The 24,165-nt window shown below is 44.2% G+C and overlaps 1 protein-coding gene and 1 non-coding gene across 6 annotated transcripts; one reads left to right on the forward strand and one right to left on the reverse strand.

The window, feature by feature from the left end:
* Window positions 1-980: 980 nt before the first annotated feature.
* POLR1H (RNA polymerase I subunit H) lies at window positions 981-23,229 on the reverse strand. Of its 5 annotated transcripts, none has more exons than XM_053300463.1 (5): window positions 23,088-23,229; window positions 5,007-5,157; window positions 4,407-4,507; window positions 3,435-3,544; window positions 981-2,017 (listed from the first exon to the last, which is right to left on the reverse strand). In XM_053300463.1, exons 1-5 carry the CDS (start codon window positions 23,091-23,093, stop codon window positions 1,993-1,995), a joined length of 393 nt encoding a protein of 130 aa, XP_053156438.1. In that variant the 5' UTR covers window positions 23,094-23,229; the 3' UTR covers window positions 981-1,992. The 5 variants fall into 5 exon arrangements, with proteins under 5 accessions (XP_053156438.1, XP_053156442.1, XP_053156439.1 ...); XM_053300467.1 differs by lacking the exon at window positions 23,088-23,229 and adding an exon at window positions 7,103-7,284 and having other exon boundaries at window positions 5,007-5,141; XM_053300464.1 differs by lacking the exon at window positions 23,088-23,229 and adding an exon at window positions 7,103-7,280.
* On the forward strand, window positions 10,487-10,595 carry TRNAL-CAA (transfer RNA leucine (anticodon CAA)). The gene is made up of 2 exons: window positions 10,487-10,524; window positions 10,550-10,595. It is a non-coding gene; the product is annotated as a tRNA-Leu (tRNA).
* Window positions 23,230-24,165: the final 936 nt, after the last annotated feature.

A 24,165-nucleotide genomic window follows, 5' to 3' on the forward strand; every position in this document is an offset into this window, starting at 1 on the left:
ACTTTACAAGACACTTTACAGAGAGCCAGCATGGTGCCAACGTGTTGTAGTGGTTAGAGTGCTGGACTAGAACCGGGGAGAGCCGAGTTCAAATCTCCATTCAGCCATGAAACTAGCTGGGTGACTCTGGGCCAGTCACTTCTCTCTCAGCCTAACCTACTTCACAGGGTTGTTGTGAAAGAGAAACTCAAGTATGTAGTACACCGCTCTGGGCTCCTTGGAGGAAGAGCGGGATATAAATGTAATTATTATAATTATAATAATAAAAAGCAAAAGATTTTTTGTGCCTTGGGCATGCATACCTGGCACAGTAGCCTGTTTAACTGGACTATAGTAATAGTATGTAGAACCTGTAAATTGCCTAGACATATAGGTGGCCCTGATAAATAATCCCATGGTGGGGAGATTTAAAACATTCTGACTTAATAGGATTTGCTTTCAAGTAAATGAGTTTTAAGACTGTGGGGTATTAGTCTCCAATAATCTCTATCCAGAATCAACAAACTCCACTGATTCCAATATGGAGGTTCTTTGTTCATAGGGCAGAATCTTGGTCATTGAAGCTAGAATACACTTTGTACCTTTAAATTCTTTCCTCCGATTTGTAATAACTACTTTTAGACTGGGTTCAAGAGGAAAATTTATTGGCAAAACATAATTGCCAAAATTCTCCCTTGAACATGAGGACTTAAGCATATGGAAACAGACTCCAGCTAAGGCTACAGGAAAAAGGGGCAATTAGTAACCACCACTTTTCAAGAGCTCAGCTGATAAATGGCAGATTATTCTTAGACCACTGGTCTGATTCTAGGTCAAAGGATAAGATGCTTTAAAATAATTTATCATTCTATACATTACATTTATAGTGCAGCATACCCTCAAGATCAGTAACATTTTCTTTTAAACAGTGAAATTGATCACTGATCACTCATTTTAATAAAGTTTCAGGCAAACTGCGAAATCACATTCGGATCCGTATCTTGAGTGAAGAGATTTTAATGTTAGCAACCAATCTCTCATTCTCTGCAGCAATTTAATTCTTTCAGATAAGGTTACACAGAAATATTAAGTAGTGTACCCAATACAAATTATTCTCACTTGATCTCCAAAATATACAAGTGTTAAAAACTTGCTTTATAAAGTAGAGAAAAGCAAACTATGCCAGATGCTGCAAAGAATTCTGAGAATATGAATTTTTGGAACAGGGGATCCTATTTTGCCTTGGAGTATATCACATAAAACAATATCCCATAATACTGTATTGACTGATAGCTAACATGAAACCCGTCATTACTATGGGAAGCATGTAGGGATGGGAAGGCCAGTATACTGCAAAGGCTTCTGGATGTGTGCAGGTGCAGTGTGTTGGGCAGACATCGTAGTCCATCCCACTCCCTGTGATGCAGACCCAGTTAGTGGAGAAAGGGCTACCTGGAGTCAAGGCCCGTGGGCAAGTTTTGCCTCCACTGCAGTGCTTCCTCAAAGGGCAGTACTTTACTCAAACTAGTACAGAGGCAATTATGTGGTTGTGACTAAGCCAAAAGAGTTCTTGAAACAGTTGTACACATGCAGCGGCAAGGGGAAGAGCATAGAGAGCCATAAGTTAGAGGGAGATAAACATCCGAGAGATGGTTGATGGCAGTGGCAGCAGACTTGCAATAGCCGCATACTTTCCCTATATTCAACATATAGGCAACTTATCCTCCTTTCTTGGCCAAAGAAGAGAAGCCAGGACCTGAGCAAGGAAGGGCCATTTCTGATGTGATGCTTTCACTGCTGATTCTATAGAAGGATCATTTGAAGTTTGGCCACTGATGCAGCACACCACAGAAGGCCAAAGGCTACAAACACCATTTGTCAATCATCTGAGTCAAACAAGAGAATGCTTCCATGGTACACAAAAATGTTACACTGTCAGTCTGAAGCAATTTTAAGTCTATTAGGAGGAGACTTCTTCAGTCAGTATCTGCCCTCACAAATGAACAAACGTGATCAAGAATCTTCCTTTTCTTGGAACCTGAAATTTAAAAGTACATAATTATAAATAACACCAGTCAAGCAATCGCCCTGTGCAATTCACTAACACTGGATATAAAACCTAGGGTTCATTAACAGGTTACCTGAGAGAGTGCCTTGCTCCATATGTCCTGAACCAGACCTGGAGATCTTCAGAGGCCCTACTCTGAGTCCCCCCGCCCCCCAAATGAGGAGAGGCGAGTGGCTTCCATGGAGAGGGCCTTTTCAGTGGTGACACACCATTTATGGAACAGTCTTCCCCAGTGAGGCTCGCCTGGCATTGTCACTGCTATTTTAGATGCCAGGTGAAGACCTTCCTGTTCACTCAGGCTTTTTAAAATTAGGTTTTTTTAAAAAAGTTTTTAAAATGTTTGTGTATTGTATGGTGTATTTTATTGTAATTTATTTTGTTCTATGTGTTTTATCTTCTATTGTTGTTCTATTGTGAGCTGCCCAGAATTTGTTATGGAGCAGCTAACAAATAAAATTTATTTTTATCTTAAAATTAGATGGGACCATTTCACAAAGGAGGAAACAAATTAATGGCTGTTTGCAGGAGCCTTAGATATTACCCAGCTTGTATCTGAAGTGTGTGCACATCCATGCCCCTAAACTAGTAGCTCTTACAGAATCTTGAGAGTGACTATGGATGTTCCAAACAAGCAAGGAGCAGAAAGGACAGGGGAGCTGAGTTTTCTTTTCTCATCCTTGCTTACAATATCCAGAAGTGCATTCAGTTGTGGGACTTCTTAAAAAGTGAGAGAAAGTGTTTTTCATCTGCATTTTCTTTCTCCCTGTGTGTTTTGACCTGCTGAAGCCACACAATGAATTCCAAATAGTGAATTCTAATTTCCACTTAAAGAGCAGGAATGAATAAGGGATAATAAAATCCAGGTAGCCCATGTATTTGGGGAAAAGATGAGAACTATTTGTTTTAAATACCAGTCTGATACACAGTGCGAGGCTTGGACATGAGGAAATCCAGGTTCAAATATTTACTCTGCTACAAAACTCATTTTTGTGATTTATACCTCACCAAGAAAACCCTCAAGCCATCTTGGCACCATAAAATGTCCATATCACAGTTTACAATCAGAATAATGCCATAAAGGCAATCCAAATCTTTAACAAAAATTCATCACTGGATGGTTTTGGCCTCATCACTATTTCTCAGCATAATGTACTTCAAAGCATTGTGAGGAAAGTTACACATTCATAATAGACCATATGACCAAAGGATAGGTTGGAAATGAAACAATTTGAATGAAGTTTGCAGTACAAGTTCCCTTAAAGCCAGATTTGGGTGTGCTCAAAAACTGAAGAGAGAGGAACTAATAAAATATTTTAATATATGAAGATGACAAACAGGGTGCTAGAGAGGCAATGTATGAACAAACTGTAAGTGGCCATTTCCTTACTTGCACTGGGCACAGGTGTAGAAGACCGTCTGCCCTTCATCGGCAGACCTCATCTGTCGAGTATGGTATACCATGCCCTCATGCCCGCACTGAGGACACTTCCTGTCAATCTAAAAAGTGGAAAAGACCTAGATTAGGGTCATTTCTTCTCGGTTTACAGTCACCTGAGACATTTGTGTGGCAGCACCTGTGCAGCTCCTAATAGCATCCCCAGGAATCTGTCAGTTCCTGTCGGCTGCATAGCCTTCTGTTCCTCTCTGATAGGAACAGAGACTAACTTATCCATCGAATAAATGCCCAAATGCTGTCGCCATAGTTCTTCACTCCCCACTCCCACAAATATTAATACCATCTCAACTTTATTAGAGTCAGTTTCCCCAAACCCTCTTGCTAATAAACCCCACCCCCCAACTGCAAACAAAATACATCCTGGGCAAGATAACACTAAGAGGGCGGAGGAGAAGGGGGATTCGCTATCAACATCCATTTCCAACATCTGCCAGCTCACCATGCCAATGCAAGGAATGCTGACTTGCTGCAGGTTTCTCTTAGACAGTGATATGATTTACATTGCAATAGCAGACTACCACTAGTGAGCTAGCACACCAGCCTGCTACATGTGGCTTCTTGGCCTGGAAATGAGTTAATTTTTGAAGTGTGTTAGGTGCTGCTATGGATCATATTGGGCCTTCTTAATATTTATACCATCAATATTTATTAATTTTTATAGCTTTTCAACAAGAAGTTCTCAAAGCAGTTTACATAGCAAAAGGAATAAGAGCATGGTTCCCTGTCCTAAAAGGGCTCATGATCTAAAAATAAATGCAAGGGAAACGTAGCACCGTTTCTCACAATAATTTTGGCAACTAACTCTATTTAGAGATTAAAGGAACAGTGATCTTTGAATGATTTCCTAGAGGCAACTAGACTACCATCAATAGAGCTAATCTATTCATATTCCTGTTGACTCACCAAGGGTCCCTTCACCGATTGCCCTTCATCCACTGTTATCTGAGACCTGACATCTACCCTGTTGAATGGGATGGATGTATGGATCACTCTCCCTTCAAAATCTGCATGATGAAAATAAATGCATGAAGGATTTAACTCTCTCACAAAACTGGGAGCAAAGTCTAGGCTTCCTGGCTTGAAAGTTGCCTCAATCCTTTCCCAATGCTACTCTCTCTGTCCATTCCCAAGGTCTATTAGAGAGAAGGCCTCAAACCTCCAAAAATGCAAATGAAATGGCAAACTCATGTATCAACTGTACCACTTCAGACTGTGGGTTCTCATGATAAAATACTCCCCTCCCACAAAAAGAAAAATGTAAAAAGGATTCTTATACACCAATCAATCAATCAATCCTTTATTACGGTCAGAGCAGCATAAAGATTCTTATACACAGAAAACTAGGCTAGGCTAGAACCCTTTCCCCTGTGACAAGGAGTCTCCTTGTTCCAGGAAACTGACCAAATCATTTCTGACTACTCCAGTGCCCAGCCCTGGCTGCACTGCATGTCTTGACTGCCACGGGGCACAGCCAAATCATCAGAGAGAAACCCAGGCTCTCACCTTGCACATCGATGGAGAAGGAGCAACAGGGACAGAACACTTTGTCTTGGAGACCGGGCAAAGGAAGGACAGTGCCACATTCAGGGCAGAAATCAAGTTCTGACTCAAAGCAGGAACCACTTTGCTCCATAATTACTGAGGAAAGCAGAGTCTGTATTAGAGGGGGAAACACACATGCAGATATGAAAATGGCAGGTGATCCCGGGGCCATAGCTCAGTGGTATAGCATCCACTTTACATGCAGAAGGTCCCCGTGGCAGCATCTCCAAGCAGAATTGGGAAAGGCTCCTGTCTGATGCCCTGAAGAGCTACTGCCATTCAGTACAGATACTACTGAACTAGATGGAATAATGGCCTGTCTTTAGTGAAGATTCTGGGACCCTGTGTGGCATCTCCCTTGGATGGCATGCCAGCTGGATCTATTTCCATCCATACTGATCATTTTTCCTGAACAACCATTCACTGTACAACATATTCAAATCCAAAGTGGATTTGATGGCAGTATCATGCAGTGTGTGCACACATGCATTCAGAGTGTATTCATTCACTCTGAATGCATTCAGAGTGGATGCATTCAGAGCCTTCCTGATTCAACCTGGGAAGAGCAAGATTCAACAGGGAAGAGCAGAAGGTTTCAAGTTCCCTCCCTGGCTTCTTCAAGATAGGACAAGATTTATTTTTTTTTAATAGGACAAGATTTTTTATTGAACCAACAAACTACCAAAGCATGCAGTATGTTGCCAAAGCACAATTACATACAAAGTGGTTGTTTGTACATGATATATCTACAAAGATTTACACACAATGATTTGGAAACCCACAAGGTTATGAAGTATATGCAGGTAGTACTGTAACTCAGGGGTGGGGGATTTCAAGGCACATCAGGTAATGGGGGGGGTACATCCAACATCTATTTCCACAATTTGTCCCATTGCTGTTTAGAAGAGCTACTCTTGTCTTTTTGCACATAACCATACAAACTTTCCCAGAAGAGATTTACTGAGAGAGATTCCTGCCTGCAACCTTGGAGAAGCCGCTGCCAGTCTGTGAAGTTGTCTACTGAGCTAGATAGACCAATGGTCTGACTCAGTATATGGCAGTTTCCTATGTTCCTAACCTTAGCAAGATAACTGAATGGACAACAAAGAACTTGTGTGAGTGCACACACCTTAAAGGGAATACCAGTTAGTGCTAACAGATTAGTAATGGCAGAGGTTCCCAATCTTGGGTCCCCAGATGTTACTGGACTCCAACTTCCATCACCCACAGCCAATTGTGGGATAACCCCTGGGATAGACCTATCCTTTTCCAAAACTCACAGTAACCCTTCCACTTTCCTATGCCCACAGTTCTCAAAGAGGACAGCTGTCAGCTGGTGTCCCTAAGAAGTCAAAGGTTAGGGTTAGACACCTATTTAATGCAGGGGAAAACCAAAACAACAAGAAGTGTTTCCAAATGGTAACTAATTTCACAACAGTAAGGAATAGTCTGTGCAGACTATTGTGTGAGCAGACAACACAATAGACTAGTAATGCTGTCCTAGCTGTCTGCAGTATTACATTTTGTTTTTAACGGCAGTTCTCTCTTTTATGGTTATTTTTTATTGCTTCCATTACTTCTTGTATAGAGTCCTGGGATCTCCAGTATATCCGAAGGTATAGGAAGGTACCATCCTGCTCCAGCTTTCAGTGGTGATATGTTTCTACTACTGCCGAGCACTCTAAAATTAACACAACCCCATCACCGAGTCAGAAGCAGACCTTCCACTACTATTTAAAGTTTAGAACATTTAATAGTTGAGTACAGTTGATTACGGCACTTAATCAATCAATCACATTGGTATGGAGAATTTCTAAAAGTGCCACTTCTTTCACTGCTGTAGCCTCATGAGAGAGAGACTGATTCCTTTGGTGTAATTCAGGGGCGTCACCACCCCAGGCAGATTTACTTACCGAGTTCAACAGAACAACACCCTACTAAGGCGGATTAGTATAGCAGCCTTAAGGTCACGGGAACTAAAGTTCTGTATCAGATCAGACAGCATAGACAACACTGTTTTCCTCCACCAACATCACACTCCGTTCTCATTCACTTACCTATTTGATTCCAGTTCCTTCTTACAGCACAAGCAGCACGTGCTTGTAAAGACTATTGCTTTCCTGGATAGACAAGCTTAATAGCCCAGAGCGTCCACGTTTCAAAAGCAGTAGAGAAACCAAAACGAGATAGAGTGTCTCCATCCTTGGAGTCCTTCTCCTTTTCACAACATTCGCCCACGTTGCGCCTAGATTGCGTATTACACCGTGAGGTGGAGCAATTCTATTGAAGTGAGCGGTCAAGTCGGTGTCTACTTCTGGCGATCACAGAGCTCTGTGGTTGTCTTTGGTAGAATACAGGAGGAGTTTACCCTTGCCATCTCCCGCGCAGTGTGAGATGATGCCTTTCAGCACCTTCCTATATCGCTGCTGCCCGATATAGGTGTTTCCCGTATTCTGAGGGAAACACACCCGCGGGGATTCGAACCAACTTAGGCAGGTTACTTTCCCCGTTGCGCCATTAGATGCGGAATGATCCTATACATGGCTACAAAGAATAAGGCCCGCTGTGTTCAGCGGTAAAGCTGAAGTCTATACAAACTTGCTTGGGCATAAGACCCGTTGAATACAGACTTCCTTTCCAATAAAAATGCATACGACCAAGCCACGCAGTTGCAATCTTACACATACGCGCTTCAGTGGAGTAAGTTGAATTCATATCATTGGACCTTATTTCTGAATACAGTAAACATGCTTTGGAGCAGGGTGTGCTTTTCCACTCTTCTTTTGTCTTCAGATTAAGATTGTACCTTTTGTATGGTCATTGTTTTTATGCTATAAATATGCTAAACAAATTAATAGGCAGAAATTAACTAGATCCAGTTTTTTTCCGGCAAACTAAGCTTCAGCTGTCTGCCGGTTAAGAAACTAAAGCTGCTGCACTATAGTCCATTTTTAAAAGCGGCAAGAAACTATTCATTGTGCAGTAGGTGTTCCTCCATCATCATCATCATCATCATCATCAATTAATGAAACCTCAATTCTCTTTATTTAGCAGGGGGAGAGCAACTGGCCCTATCCATCCCCAGCACAGCATCCCTCCAGTGGCTGTTGCTGGTGTCTATCTTATGTTTCTTTTTTAGATTGAGCCTTTTATTAATAATAATAATAATAATAATAATAATAATAATAATAATAATAATAATAAATAAAATAAAATAAATTGTATTATTATTATTATTATTATTATATAATCATAATAATAAGATCTACAAATTGAAATTGAAAGGCTGTGGCAGAAAAAGACCAAAATAATCCCAGTGGTAATTGGCGCCCTGGGTGCAGTTCCAAAAGACCTTGAAGAGCACCTCAACACCATAGGGGCCACAGAAATCACTATCGGCCAATTACAAAAAGCAGCTTTACTGGGAACAGCCTATATTCTGCGACGATATCTATAACAATTGACAATAAAATTCTGGCATCCCAGGTCCTTGGGAAGGACTCGATGTCTGGATAAAACAAACCAGTCAATAACACCTGTCTGACTGTGTAAACAAGAAATAATAATAATAATAATTCAATTTCTATACCGCCCTTCCAAAAATGGCTCAGGGCGGTTTACATAGAGAACTAATAAATAAATAAGATGGATCCCTGTCCCCAAAGGGCTCACAATCTAAAAGAAACATAAGATACACACCAGCAACAGTCACTGGAGATACTGTGCTGGGGGTGTAGAGGGCCAGTTACTCTCCCCCTGCTAAATAAAGAGAATCACCACGGTAAAAGGTGCCTCTTTGCCAAGTTAGCAGGGTTTAACCTATATAGACCCGGGGTGGGGGGGTTATATATAGGGATCCATCTATATAGTTAATTCTCTAAGGCATACCCGTAGCTAATCCCATGAGTGGCAGCTCTTGCAAGAGTTTGCAAGCAGCTGCCAGACAGCTGCGGGTATGCTGCTGCTGCTGGCCGGCGGCGAGGGAAACTTCTGCCAAAGGGCTGGCCACCAGGCGAAGAAAAGCGCCACCACTAGGCCGGTCTGCGAGGGAAAGCACCTGCCTGGCCGGCCAGCAGCAACTTGAAGCTCCCCGGCCGGGCCGGGCCGGGCCAGGCCAACCAAGGAGGGAAAGCACCGTCCAGGCCTGTGGGCAGGGAGGAAATGTGCCGGGCACCGTCCAGTCCAGTGGGTGGGGAGGGAAGGGAAAGGAAAGCAGACTGGGAGGGGGAGAACGGACTAGGGCTGAAGGCAGGGGTGGGGAAGAACGGACTGGGGTTGAAGGGAGGGAGGAGAGGAAGGGAGGACTAGTTGTGCAGATTTTATATCTATGTAAACCACTTTAGGGACTTTTGTTGAAAAGCAGTATATAAATATTTGTCATAATTGTTTTCTTCTTCTTCATGTTTTTGTGTGGACTGGAGATCTTCCTGAAAGTTCTTTTTAAAGCTGGTGTAAATGTGATTATGAAGATTTCCTTATTGGATATTGTTCGCAGTATAATCGGTGGCAAGTCCAATACATGACCCTTTAATTTTTTAATTTTTTTTATTATTTTTACATTTCTATACCGCCTTTCGTTAAAAGAAAACCCCAAGGCGGTGGGGTGTATGTGTGTTTGTGTGTGTGTTTTCCTTAAATGTACAGGTTGTGTTGTATGGTGGTTAGAGTGTTGGATTAGGACTGAGAAGACCCAAATTCATAATCCCCATTCAGCCATGAAATTAACTGAATGACCCTAGGGCAGTCACTTATCTACTTCGCAGGGTTGCTGTGGGAATAAACATAACTCTGTACACTGCTCTGGGATCTTTGGAGGAAGACCAGGATATAAATGTAAATAAATAAATAAAATTAATATAACTTTGAGTGGCTTACCAAAAACAAACAAACTTTAAAATAATACAATAATTAAAATCTAGCAAATCCACCATTTAAAACACACAGGGAGCCACGGCCCTCGGGGCCTGGCTCAGGCCCGCAGCCCCTCCCCCGTTTTGAATCCCTCCCTTCCTGTTTTTGACACCATTAATAGCAAGTATGCCATTGTTATATCTGGTATCAGGAGGTCCACATGTTTGTGAAGGAAACTGTTGAGGATGCAGGTGGTAAGCAAAGGGGTGCCATTTCATAGGTCAGGATGGCTGAGTGGTCTAAGGTACCAGAGATCAGTGGTGTATGCCTGGTTATTCTGATCTCTTTGGAGGCTCCTGACAACCTTCTTTTGGCAAAGTCTAAGAAGTTATCTCAATGTGCTTCCCGAGGCAGAGGAAATGGAAATGGGTGAGGTGGGTGAGGTGGCTAATTGCTTGGCCAAGTGTAGGTATGAGCGGAAATGCAGAAGTGCCAGGCTTTTGATGCTGGTTGCAGAGTCTGATGGATGGAGCCGAGGACTGGCGTGGACTTTCCCAATTTCTGGACAACAGAGAGGGCTTTTGCAATGTGTCAGGATGGCCGAGTGGTCTAAGGCGTCAGACTCAAGGCACAACATTACACATGTCTGGGTGTTCTGGTCTCCAAAGGGAGTGGTGGGTTCAAATCCCACTCCTGACAAATGACTTTTTGCCCTTTCCCCCAAGAAGCTCATAAGAACATAGTGAGAGACTTGCTGGATCTAGTCCAGCACCCTGTTTCCCACAGTGGCCCACCAGATGCCTCTGGGAAGCCACAACGAGAAGATGAAGGCATGTCCCCTCTCCTGCTGTTGCTCCCCTGCAGCTGATATTCAGAGGCATCCTGCCTCTGAAACTGAATGTAGGCTATAGCCAAGTTGCCAACAAGACTAGTAGCCATCGATAGGCTCTTCTTCCATGAATTTGTCTAAACCCTGCTGTAAGCTATCTAAGCAGGTAGTAATCACCACATCCTATGACAGAGGATTCCATAGACCATTTATGCGCTGTATGAAGAAGTACTTCCTTTTTTGTTCATCCTAAATTTCCTAGCAATCAGTTTCATGGGATGATCCCTGGTTCTAGTGTTATGAGAGAGAGAGAAGAACTACTCCCTATCTATTGTCTCTTAGTCACCTTTTTCTGAACTAAAAAACCTCAGATTTTGTAGACTTATCTTGTAAGGAAGGTGTTCTAGCCCCCTAATAACCTTGGTTGCCCTCTTCTGCATCTTTTCCAGTTCTACAAATCTTTTTGATATATGGTGACTAGAACCGTACACGGTATTCTAATTTGGCTGCACCACAGATTTGTATAAAGGTATTATAATATTAGCAGTTTTATTTTCAATCCCCTTCCTATTGATCCCAAGCATGGAATTTGCCTTTTTCACAGTTGCTGCATATTTCCCATGAGCTGTGTCCACCACAATACCAAGATCTGTCTCCTGGTCAATCACAGACAACTCAGACCCCATCAGTGTAAATGTGAAGCTGGGGTTTTTTTTGCTCCAATATGCATCACTTTACATTTAACTGCATTTGCACTTTGTTGTTTACTCACCCAGTCAGAGACATCCTTTTGGAGCTCCTCACAATTTCACGACCCTAAATAGTTTTGTGTCATCTGAAAATTTGGGCACCTTGCTGCTTACCTCAATTTCTAGATCATTTATGAATAAATAAAAAGGCACTGGTCCCAATATAGAACCCTGGAGGACCCCACACATCTTATATCTCTCCATTGTGAAAAATGGTCCATATATTCCTACTCTCTGTCCTTCAACCAGTTTCAAATCCATGAATGAACCTGTCCCCTAAGCCCTTGACTGCTAAGTTTACTCAAGAGCCATTGATGAGGGACCTTGTTAAAAGCTTTTTGAAAGTCCAAGCATCCACATGCTTGCTGAAACTCTCAAAAGACTCCTAAAAGTTAGTGAGAGAAAAATAAATTTTGCGGAAGCCATGCTGGATCTGTATCACTTCCTGGATCAGGATGGCCTTGCACTAGAGCAGTGTTTCTTAACCTTGGGCCCCCAGATGTTGTTGGACTACAACTCCCAGAATCCCCAGACATGGCCTTTGTGGCTGGGGATTCTGGGAGTTGTAGTTCAACAACATCTGGGGGCCCAAGGTTAAGAAACCCTGGTCTAAGGTGCCAGACTTAAGCAGTCTACCTGGGCATTCTGGTCTCTGTGTGGCGGTGTGGGTTCCAGCCCCACTTTTGACAGTCTTCTTCTGGCCCCCATCTCTGGCTTTGCTCTACTGGTCTATGTGGGTTGGCTTCCGGAGGCAGAAGGAATGGATATTGGCAGGGTTGATAATTGTTCAGCCAAATGTACAGTAACTATGAAAAGAAATGGGGAATGCCGGGCTTTTGGTGCTACTTGTAGAGTCTAATGGATGGAGCCGTTAACTGAAGGGGCTAGTTTGTTCCCAGTTTCTGGGCAACATTTTTCAGTGTGACAGGATGGCTGAGTGGTCTGAGGTGCCAGACTCAAGGCATGCACAGCTTTCCTCCTGCTTGGGTATTCTGCCCTCCAAAGGGAGGCATGGGTTCAAATCTCACTCCTGACAAGTGGTTTTTGCTCCAACCCCAGCACATCATCCCTCCAGTGGCTGTTGCTGATGTTTGCTTTATGTTTCTTTTTAGATTGTGAGTCCTTTGGGGACAGGGGGCCATCTTATTTATGTATTTAATTTTCAGTGTAAACCACTTTGAGAACTTTAGTTGAAGAGCGGTATATAAGAAGTAGTAGTAGTAGTAGTAGTAGTAGTAGTAGGTTTTTGTCCCTTTCTTGGGTGCAGCATCCAATCAGATCCCAGGAAGCCCATCGTGCAATTCAAACATTATGTTGTACAAGTGTACAGATTCTGTACCCTCATACATGTTTTGTGGTAGCAAGCATGACTTGTCACTCTAGCTAAGCAGAGTCCTCCCTGGTTGCAAATGAATGGGAGACTAGAAGTGTGAGCACTGAAAGATATTTCCCTCAGGGGATGGAGCCGCTCTGGGAAGAACAGACGGTTTCAAGTTCCCTCTCTGGCTTCTCCAAGATAGGGCTAAGAGAGATTCCTGCCAGCAGCCTTGGAGAAGCCGCTGCCAGCCTGTGAAGACAATACTGAGCTAGATAGACCAATGGTCTGACTGAGTATACAGCAGCTTCCTATGTTCCTATGAATGACTCTACCTGAGTTCATTTTAAAAGTGAACCTGAATACAGGCCCCTAAAATACATAGTACAGGTAGGAAGTGCACTGCTGTGCCTGTGTTCAGCATGAAGTAGGAATAGCCATACTTGTGTACAGATCTGTAACTATGCTGTACATTTGTTCTACGAGTGATAAACATAATATGTGAATAGGATTAGTCTTTATGAAGAAGATGCGATGCAAGTAGAGAGCAAGGGGGTGCGCTCCCTAGGTCAGGATGACTGAGTGGTTTAAGACACTAGACTTAAGCAGCATCTGCCTGAGCATCTGGTCTCTGTATGGAGACGTGGGTTCAAATCCCACTCCTGACAGCCTTCTTTTGGCCTCTGTCTCAGACTTTGTGACCCTCTGGCTTTTCCAGATGATAGCAATAGCAATAGCACTTACATTTATATACCGCTCTATAGCTGGAAGCTCTCTAAGCGGTTTACAGTGATTTAGCATATTGCCCCCCAACATTCTGGGTACTCATTTTACCGACCTCGGAAGGATGGAAGGCTGAGTCAACCTTGAGCCCCTGGTCAGGATCGAACTTGTAACCTTCTGGTTACAGGGCGGCAGTTTTACCACTGCGCCACCAGGGACTGGTGGCGCAGAATAAGCATGATGGCTTATTCTGTGGCTTTTTGGGTTCTCCTACAGACTCCAGACACCTGCAGTGGGTTTTGAAGAAACCCATTGTACCTCCTTGTGAGTTTCAGTGCTCCAGGGCGCTTTCCAGTCTAGCTGCTGGAACAGCAGCAAATGCCTCCATTCAGGCAAGTCGCATTTGGGATGTAAACACCAGGGGGAGCAGCCTCGCAGCAAGTAACAACCTGAAAAAACAGCAACTTTTCCATGCCAGATGTACGATGTCCCATTGCAGCTATTAAATTTGCAACAAGGCATTGGAAATGTGTACGGCACCCTGCTGTCCCCGTAGGGACTGTGGTGTCACGACGCAGGAAGTGTGGAAGCACACTTCCGAGATATGTCCTGACCCCGTTGTAGGGTCTAGTCTGGAAAGCGCCCAAGTCGACAAGGAGCACTGTCCTCGCATGATCTTCCTTGCAGTGCGGGCAGCTGGCTAGCGCTTACTTTCCTCTCTCTTTCTGTGACTGCTTCAAAGGCTTTTCCCAGGCGCTGCATCTGATCAGATTCCAGGAAACCCATATCTTTGTGAAGAGGGCTGTTTTGGGGGTGCAGGTGAGGGCAAAGGGAAGGCAGTGCACCCTGGGTCAGGGTGGCTGAGTGGTCTAAGGCACCAGATTTAAGTGGCATCTGCCTGGACATTCTGGTCTCTGTTGGAAGGTTTGGGTTTGAATCCCACTCCTTGCGGTCTTCTTTTGGTCTCTGTCTCAGATTTTGTGGGTGGGCTTCATGGGGTAGTGGGAAGGGCTGTTAATTGCTCAGCCAAGCAGTGGAAACAGGGAGTGCCAGTCTTTGGATATTGCTTGCAGAGCCTGATGGATGGAGCCATGGAGAAAGACTGGCTCTTCCCCATTTTCTGGGCAGCTGAAAGGCAGTGTGTCACAATGGCCAAACAGTCTAAGGTGCCAGCCTCAAGTGTTGCTCCCATTGGGGTGTTCCAGTCTCTGAAGAGAGACTTGGGTTCAAATCCCCTGCTTACTGAGCAAAGAGACACCTTTTAAAAATGGTCATTCTCTTTATTTAGCAGGGCGAGAGCAACTGGCCCTATCCATCACAGCACAGCATCCCTCCAGTGGGGGGAAACCTTAAAGACGCGTAAACTTCAGAAATTCACCAAAAATCAGCCCTCTGCCCAATCACTCTGCAATTGGGTTGGTAGCCTCCACCCATTAGGCCCTACCACCTCACCACACTCTTCCACCCCAGATCCCACTTTATGCCCCCAATCTGCCCCAAAGACACTAAAACTTCAAAAATTCACCAAAAAATCAGCCCTGTGCCCAATCCCCCTGAAATCTGGGTGGTAGCCTCCACCCATTGGGCACTACCACCCCACCCCACTATTTTGCTCCTGGGACCCGTTTTTTAATCCAAATCGATTCGGATTCGGATTAATTCGGATCCGAATCGAATCAGGGCTGATTCGGATGGGCCCTATCCGGATACAAAACAGAACAGGGGTGTTTCGGTTCAGATCCGAATCAAAACACCGAAAATCTGAATTGCACACCCCTAGTAGATTTAACTAAAGGTGTATTCAGGAACAACTCCATTTTTTTCTCCTTCCCCCTCCCTTTTCTTTTGTGACTCCTCCCTTACACTCTCAAAAGGATCCCCCCAGGACAAATGTCTGAACAAACAAAGAGCAAAAGAGTATTGGATAGGAGACAACAGTTTGTAACAAGAAGGAACCGATCACAGGGGAAAGACAGAAATAGGAACATAGAATAAGGAACATAGAATTGGGTGTTAGCTACCCAGTGGTCAAAATTCAAGATGAAAGAAAAGGGGCAGGATGACTTCCCTTAACTACTTCAGACCAGAATCTTGGCTATTCTGACTCATGGTATCTACCTGTGCCTACAGAGATCCATAGACTTCTTAGCAAACTCTAAAGGGCCTAGTGGGAAGTAGAATAATTGTGTTTTATGGGCATTATCCTGGAAAGGAGGATGGGGTTGACGCTGCCATATCTCCAGCAGTTGCTGAAGGTTGAGAAGAAGTTTCTTGAAGTGGTCCAGTTCCTCAGGGAACCAGAGCTCGGACTCAGCAATTAATGGCAAACTACACATTACACTAACAAAGCCCTGAAGGCCCCTTATCCTTTGCGAGGGTTCCTGAAGTCTCTCTCCCCCACCCCACCCTCTCTTGCATCAGAGAAGGTACAAGCGATAAAGGTATACTTAACTCTTCAAGAAGGAAAAAAAGAGGAAGCATATAGTACCAAACCATGACACAAACCTCCAATGGTGTTAGAAAACATTATTTTTCATCTTATTAATACAAAGAAGAAATGTAAAAATATTTTCCATATAAGCATACAAAAGGATATTTTAAAAAGAGGAGGAAGTCAATGCCTTATAATAAATGCATCACATCATAGAAAACAATATATATGGATACATGATTATTTATTGTTTTCCATAGCACTGAATTATTGTTTGGAGAGTGAGGAGGCCTTGATTCAGATCCCTTGTGGGCCATAAGGCTTATATAGTAACCTTGGACTAGTCACTGTAGCTGGGTACACAGCACCAGCTGAATGTGTGACGGGTACAGGAGTACAGCAGGAGATCCTGTTCCTGACTTGCAGAAATCCATAGAAGCTTTTTCATAAGGCTCTTTGAATTGTATGCATGAAAGTTCTGGCCATGTAATCGGAGACTGCGTTTTTATTTTATTATTCTTTATTTATTGATTTGATTTGTATACCGCCCTTCCAAAATGGCTCAGGGCGGTTTACAATTAAAACAAACCACTAAAACAGTAAAGAGCTAAAACAAATTAAAAACAATAGAACAATTAACAATTTAAAAGCATTTTAAAACAACAATTAAACAATTACAGTGATTAAAAACCCCAAAATTGGGTTTTGAATTTTAAAATAGACCAGATATTAAAACCCCCAAAATTTAGGAAGCTGAGAAAGCTTGGGTGAAAAGATGGGTTTTCAGGTGTTTTTTGAAAATTGCGAGATGGGGAGGATCGTATCTCAGCAGGGAGCTCATTCCACAATCTCGGGGCAGCGACCAAGAAGGCCCGTCTCTGTGTAGCCACCAAACGGGTTGGCAGTAACTGGAGACGAACCTCCTCAGATGAACTCAATGGGCAGTGGGGCTCATAATGAAGAAGACGCTCTCATAGATACCCAGGGCCTAAGCCATTTAGGGCTTTGTAAGTTATAGCTAGCACTTTGTCTTTTGTCCGGAAACTTATTGGCAGCCAGTGTAACTCCATCAGTAAAGCAGTACGGTAACATGGTCTCTCTGAGATGACCCAGAGACCAACCTGGCTGCCGCGTTCTGAACCAACGGAAGTTTCCAGACTACGTACAAAGGCAGCCCCACGTAGTGCGCATTACAAAAGTCAAGTCTGGAGGTCACCAACAGATGTACCACTGTTTTGACGTCATTGATCTCGAGAAACAGGCTCAGCTGGCGTATCAGCCGAAGCTGATAGAAAGCACCCCTGGCCACCGCCTCAACCTGAGAAACCAAGGAGAGACGTTGATCCAGAAGTACTCCCAGACTGTGAACCTGTTCCTTTTGGGCAGGGTTGCTCAACTTTGGCCCTCCTGCAGATGTTGGCCTACAGTTCCCATAATTCCTGGTTATTGGCCACTGTGGCTGGGTATTATGGGAGCCGTAGTTCAAAAACAGCTGGAGGGCCTAAGTTGAGCAGGCCTGCTTTTGGCATAGGCGTAACTATAGGGGAGGCGGGGGGCACGTGCCCCCGGCGCCATCTTCGCGGGTCACGTGGGGGGCGCCGCCATGACCCCCGCCGATCCCCCCCCATTTTTTTTCAAATTTTTTTTCTTTAATAAAAATTTCTCCATGATCAGTCCGCGTGCGGCGCCCCCCCCCATTGCTATTGGCCTGGCTAGCTTGGCGGCGGGCGCCGCGGTGGGCGCCTATGCTCACTGTCGAGTGTCGACGATGACAACTTATTGGCAGAGGCCCTCTAGTGGCTTGCCTGCCAGCCAGGGAGGGTCTCAGTCTCTTCATGCACGCACGCACGCATGCACGCACGACTCGGCCGGCGTGCCGAGTCGCGCTGCGCATGCGTGCGTGACGTCCGTCCTCCCAGCTCGGCTCGCCGCCTTATGCACGTGGCGCGGAGCCGGACAGAGAGCGTTGCTTGCTTGGGCTGCAGGGCAGGCGCAGGCAGGAGGAGGGCCGCCGAGCTCCCTGCAGTTTGCACCAGCAAAGCAGCAGCAGGTCAAAGAAGTCCCGACACTCGCAGCTTATTCTCGCCGGTCCATCAGGTGCTGATCTTTTTTGCAAGGGGTGGGATTGCTGCGGAAGGGGAAGGTGGGCTGTGTTAACAAACCGAAAGAGAAAATTAGCGCAGGGGCACATGGAGAGCACCAAAAATTTTCCCTTTAATTTCCAGAACAGTTTAATCCCTAGTTCGAAGAGATTTAACTCTACTCAAAAGCTGCGCTTTCTCCTTGCCCACAAATGACAAACTCTTTACAGTGAAAAGAAAGGATTCACGGGACTCTGAGCGAAAACCGGGGTCTTGATTTCCTCCCCCTCCCCCTCCAAATACAGACTCCCTCATACCCCCCCTTTATCTAGTGCTGCAAGCCTGCGAGAGAAGAGAAGGGGGAGCCTTTTCTTAAGTAAAGTTCTACATTTATCCCCACCCCGTGCTTCCCCAGTAAATCAATGGTGGGTTCTGTATCATGTAAATGAAAAACATAATTGAGACAGAGAGAGAGAGATTCAGAGAGAGGAAGCCTTGTTGCTTATGGGGGCGGGGAAAAATAGAATGCAATTATTTGTACAAATGATTGGGGGCGGAATGTGAGTATCCCCCTCCCCCATATTAGCAGAGCTTGTGTTTGCCCCTTCTGGAAAGGGTTTCTACGCACGCGTCAACTGCGTGTCTCTCATCCTCAGATTCCCGGGGTATGTTAACCGCAATTGCTCTTCAATCGATTGGTTTGGAATAGCTAAAACCCCGTTTGTGTGAAAGCACCATTCATCTGAAGTTCTTGAATATGAACCCTCAAGCCCCACAATCATCTCTAATGAACCAATTGTTTTGCAGTTCTACTGCATGAAGATTGCAACTTTAGGAGTTGGTACAGATCAAAAGACCCATGGAAAGGGGGATCTGGGAAACAAAATTCTCTGAAAGGAAGGAGGACTGTTGCCTTTAATTAGACCATTCTTCTTTATTAGTATTCATATTGAGATTTATGGGAAGGGGGGGGAGGGAGAAAGAAAAAAAAGGAGAGATATGTTGATTTAGCCACTGTGTATTTACCATGTAAATATATTCCGAGACAAAAACGTCACAGATCAATTGTAAAGGACCCGGATACATAATTTTAAAAAATCAGTTTCAGTTTATATGAGGTTCTCACCACTTTCGCTTCTTAGTCAGATTTGTTTATGCAGAATCGACATTTAATAGTGCTAATTGCACTCCAGTTAAATTGCCCTGATTGCAGAAAGGGAAGCAATTTTCATGCTCTCTGTCTGGGTTTGGAAGAAATTGTTTTATATTCACCTCTTTATAAAGAAGTAGAGATAAGGCACCGAGCCTTTGCACAAATTGCTCTTATGGGCTGACTGGCAGCATTCAGGCGCTAAAATAGAGCATTATTTGGCCGTTTTGAATAATGTAAAGCAGTTGCTGAAAGCCATTCTCCTGAAAATTGCTTTAACTTTTAAAAGGGTGATGATTCACTCCAAACCAGGGCCTTTGTTACAGCTGCTGTTCAACTACAACTCCCATAATCCCTGACTACTGGCCAAGGCGGCTGGGGATGATGGGAGATGTGGTCCAACAGTAGCTAGAGGGCCCGAGTTGTGCACCCCAGAGTAGGAAAATAGAAAACACCACAGCAAGCCCTGTAATTGTTCCACACAGAGAGTAACTGCCTTACAGGGCTTGAAACAGACAAAATATGAACACGATAACCTCTTTTGTTGTGACTTTAAGAGTATATGCAACTGCCAAGCTGCAGAGAACTCTTAAATCTCATCCACTTAAATCAGTAGGACTCTCTGCTGTGGGCAATATGTGTTAGCCATTTTTTTCTTTAAGGACATAGCCCGTTGCATGTTATGGTATCCCCGCTGCTACCATGGCGAGGGCCCTTGTGTGAGCTCTGCTGTCTCAGGCAGCAGCAATATAGGGAGATGCTGAAAGGCATCATCTCATACTGCGCAGGAGGAGGCAATGGTAAACCCCTCCTGTATTCTACCAAAAGAAAACCACAGGGCTCTGTGGGTGCCAGGAGTTGAAATCGACTTGATGGCACACTTTACCTTTGCACGTTAAAGACAAATGTAATGTCTGTTTTCTTACATGCTTAGTTGGTGCTTCCTCCAAGGAACATAGGGTGGTGAATATGGTTCTTTCTCCCTCTCCTCATTTCATCCTCCTAACACTGTGAAGTAGATTAGTCCGAGAAAACATAACTGATCTAAGATCAGCCAGTGAATCTCATGGCTGAGTGGAGGTTTGATGCTGGGTCTCCCTGGTGTTGGACTGACACTCTTAACCACTATACCGCATTGGCTGTATGCCACACTGGGCTACTTGGAGGGAGAGTGGGATATAGACTGTAAAAATAAATAAATTGAAATACAAAAAATAAATACTATTTTCTCTCAAAAAACAATAACAGCACCTCTGCTGAGCTGACTGGAAGAACTGCAGGCACAAGCAACCAGTGCTTAGTAGCAAGCCTTCTAATGTAAGTGACTATGAATGTTTGCTTTTAGTCAAATGCAATTTGATGTTGAGCAGTGTAATTTATTGTAAATGAATTAATCTGAACACTTCAATCATGTCTTTCTCTAGTACTATTAATTGACTTGCATCATCCACAATTTCAGTAACTGGATGATGTTCTATTTAATATTGCTTGACTGCATGTGCTGAGCTTCATTGATGGGGGGGAGGAATTTAAAATCTTTCTCTGGGCCCACTACAAACTTGATACGCCCAGACTTTAATACAGAAACAGTTGTGGGGGTGTGCTGGCTCTCAAGAATTCCAGTATACTGGAAAGCATTATTGTGTAACCAGGGGTGTCAAATGCAGACATAGGTGTGCATAGGGCATAGGGCTCCTTGGAGGAAGAGTGGGATGTTGACATAATGAACAAATTCCCTTAGAGATTCGAACATCATCATGCCACCGAAGAAGGCAAGTGGAGCTGCAGGACGGAAGAGGTGGAGGCTGGAGGCAGAGGAAGCCCAGAGGTCGAGCAGGTTCCTCGAGTCATTCCTTACAAGGCCCGGGACAAGTAGCTCCACACCACCTCCCACAGAGTCGCCAGCACAAGTGGAGGAGGAAGTCCAGCCAGATGAAGGTGGATCAAGTGCACATCCACCACAAGTGGAGAAGGGAGTCCAGCCAGATGAGGAAGCTGCCACAGAGAGTGTGGACATGACAGGAGGGGAAGCCAGTGGTGATGTCGAGTCTACTGATAAGAGTGAGACTGAACCCGAGGAGGAGGAGGAGGACAGTATGTGCAGTGAACCGGATGCTGACCAAGAGCCTCTAACTGTTAGGCCGGAAGTGATTGAGCGGCATGACATCGGACTTCTGCAGTTTGACAAGGATACCGGAAGACCGATTATCCCTGACATGCTGAGAACAGAAATGATAAAGCTGGGTGCAAAGTATTTCCAGAACTCTGAGGGGCCTTCCTACCAACTAAAAACCGTGCGATGAACAAGACTTGGTTCAGGAAGAGATTGGGAAGTGGCCGTGGTGAGGAGGTGACTTGCAAATGGCTGCTCTATTCCCCTTCTAAGAGGTCGGCATTTTGCTTCTGCTGTCTTCTCTTTTCCTGATCAGAGCATCAGTCAACATTGGAGCAGGAAAGTGGATTCAACCACTGGAAAAAAACTGAAAGGATTCCTGTTCATGAGAATGCCAAGAATCATCGGGAGTGCTTCGCACAGTGGAGAGAAATGGAAAGAAATATTGCTGGAAACAGAGGACTCATTGATGCGGAACTTCGCTCACAGATTGAGAAGGAGAAGCAGAGGTGGCGCGAAATCTTGTCAAGAATCCTTACCTGCATCAAATACCTTGCAACTCAGAACCTGGCTTTGCGAGGACATAGGGAGTCACTTCAGCTAGACAAGGATGACACCAATGTAGGAAATTTCCTTGGCTTTTTAATAGCAATGGCTAATCATGACCCAGTCATGAGAGAACACCTGGCCCATGTGGAAAGTCATCCTGGATCCACCTCTTATCTCTCACCGGCAGTCCAGAATGAATTCATCCACCTGATGGCATCCACTGTTCGCAAGAGTCTATTGAGAGCCATTCGCAAAGCAAAATACTATGGCCTCATGTTCGACTCGACTCCTGACCTGGCACACCATGAGCAGATGTCACAAGTAGTTCGCTATGTAGAAATTGATTATGAGAGAAATACAGTCCCTGTGAGAGAGTCCTTCCTTGGTTTTATCCAAGTAAGCCGGAAGGATGCTGAGAGCTTGACTAAAGACATTTTGGAAAAGTTAGAGAAGGACGGAATGGAGCTGCAAGATTGTCGATCACAGTGCTATGATAATGCTGCTGTGATGGCTGGACACAGAAGTGGTGTTGCCCAACGGATACATGAGAAAAACAACCTGGCAGTGTTTGTGAATTCCGACAATCATTCACTCAACTTGGTGGGTGTACATGCAGCCAAAGAGGATGTGGAGATGGAGACATTGTTTGGAACCATTGATTCCATCTACGTGTTTTTTTCTCGCTCAGCACAGTGCTGGCAAAGACTCAGAGACGCCGTGCCTGTGTCTCTTAAGTCGGAGTCTGAAACCAGGTGGAGTTCAAGGACGGAAGCAGTGAAGCCAGTCAACAACCACCTGGAGAAGATACTTCAAGTTCTTCAGGACATGAGAGATGATGAAGATGAGAACGCTGAGAGCAGAAGTGGCGCAAAGCTGCTGCGCAGCCACTTGTTGACTTATGGTTTTCTGACTCTACTAGGTTTTTGGAATAAGATCCTCGCTCAAATTGACAGTGTTCAAAAGAGGCTGCAGGATCCTAAAATGAACTTCCACTATGCTGCTGTGCATTTGAAAGCCCTCCAGGATCGTTTTGATGGTGAGAGAGAAGTGCTGGTCAGTGAGGCACTCGACATAGGACATCGTCTCTGTGAAGAATGGGATGTCGACTTTGAAAGACGTCCGAGACTGAAAAAACGAATGCCTGGTGAGAAATCAAGAGACGCTGGGTTAACAGCTAAGGAGGAGATGGAAAGAGTCATGAAGGGAACACTCGACCGTCTTAGCAGAGAACTGGGCGAAAGGTTCACTCACCTGCATGACACTGATGCCAAGTTTGAGTTCCTTCTCAATATCGAGGGACTGTGCTACAGTGCTGACACAGAGAACCTAAAGAACTGTGAAAATTTCTGCCAAATGTACAGCACTGATGTTGATGTGCAGCTATATGACGAGATTTTGGACTGCAGAATGTTGCTAGCAGCACGGACCGACATGAGAGTAGCAAGACCGGAACAGCTTCTCGAATTTATAGTTGAATTTGGAGATGACGCCGCCTACCCCAACTTCCGCATTGCTATACAGATCATGCTGACCATTGCAGTTTCCGTTGCCAGCTGTGAAAGATCATTCAGCAAGTTAAAGCTGATACTTTCCTGTCTGAGAGCTTCCATGGGTCAAGGCAGACTCTGTGATCTTGCTCTGCTTAGCATAGAGAGAGAGGAAACAAACAAAACTAACTTTGATGGCATCATAGACCAATTTGCATCCATGAAAGCAAGGAGGGTCCAGTTATGATTTTAGGTTATATATTTTTGGTTATTTGTTGCATTTTTGGTTATTTGTTGCATTTTTGGTTATTTGTCGCATTTTGAAATTTTTGGTAATTTTTGTAATTTTTGTAATTTTTAAAATAAAAGTTTTCTGAAACTTTATGCCGGGGGGGCAGCAGGGGGGGCGACGGGGGGGGGGCGCAATTTCAGTGCTTGCCCCGGGCGCCGTTTTCCCTAGTTACGCCTCTGATTATAGTACAAGTGCATAAATAGTGGGGGGAAGTGAAAATAGTGGAATGGCCTTATTCATTTATTGCTTAATTACAGGATAATGCTTTAGGGCAGGGATGCACAGCTCAAATGTCCCAGTGGGCCAGAAACAACCATGATGATGTATGTGGAGGCCAAAGTCAATTTTCAGTGCATTGATTATTGCAGTAAAATTAATTATAAAGATAAATATTAAATTAATTACTAGTTATTTTATTCATTTATTCATTTATTCATTCATTCATTCATTCATTCATCACATTTATATGCCACCCAAACTTTCATCTCTGGGCAGTTAACATAAAACAATTAAAACACATATAAAAAGTTAAAACAATTCAACAATTTAA

This window comes from Hemicordylus capensis, chromosome 2 (genome assembly GCF_027244095.1).
Source record: "Hemicordylus capensis ecotype Gifberg chromosome 2, rHemCap1.1.pri, whole genome shotgun sequence".
Classification (NCBI taxonomy): Eukaryota; Metazoa; Chordata; class Lepidosauria; order Squamata; family Cordylidae; genus Hemicordylus; species Hemicordylus capensis.

Excerpts from the sequence above, each read along its gene's own strand:
- POLR1H (XM_053300463.1), bottom strand. Across the intron at positions 4,508-5,006 it reads CTTCTCCATCGATGTGCAAG|ATTTTGAAGGGAGAGTGATC; the intron begins GTGAGAGCCTGG and ends TTCATCATGCAG. Across the intron at positions 2,018-3,434 it reads TACACCTGTGCCCAGTGCAA|GTTCCAAGAAAAGGAAGATT; the intron begins GTAAGGAAATGG and ends TTTAAATTTCAG.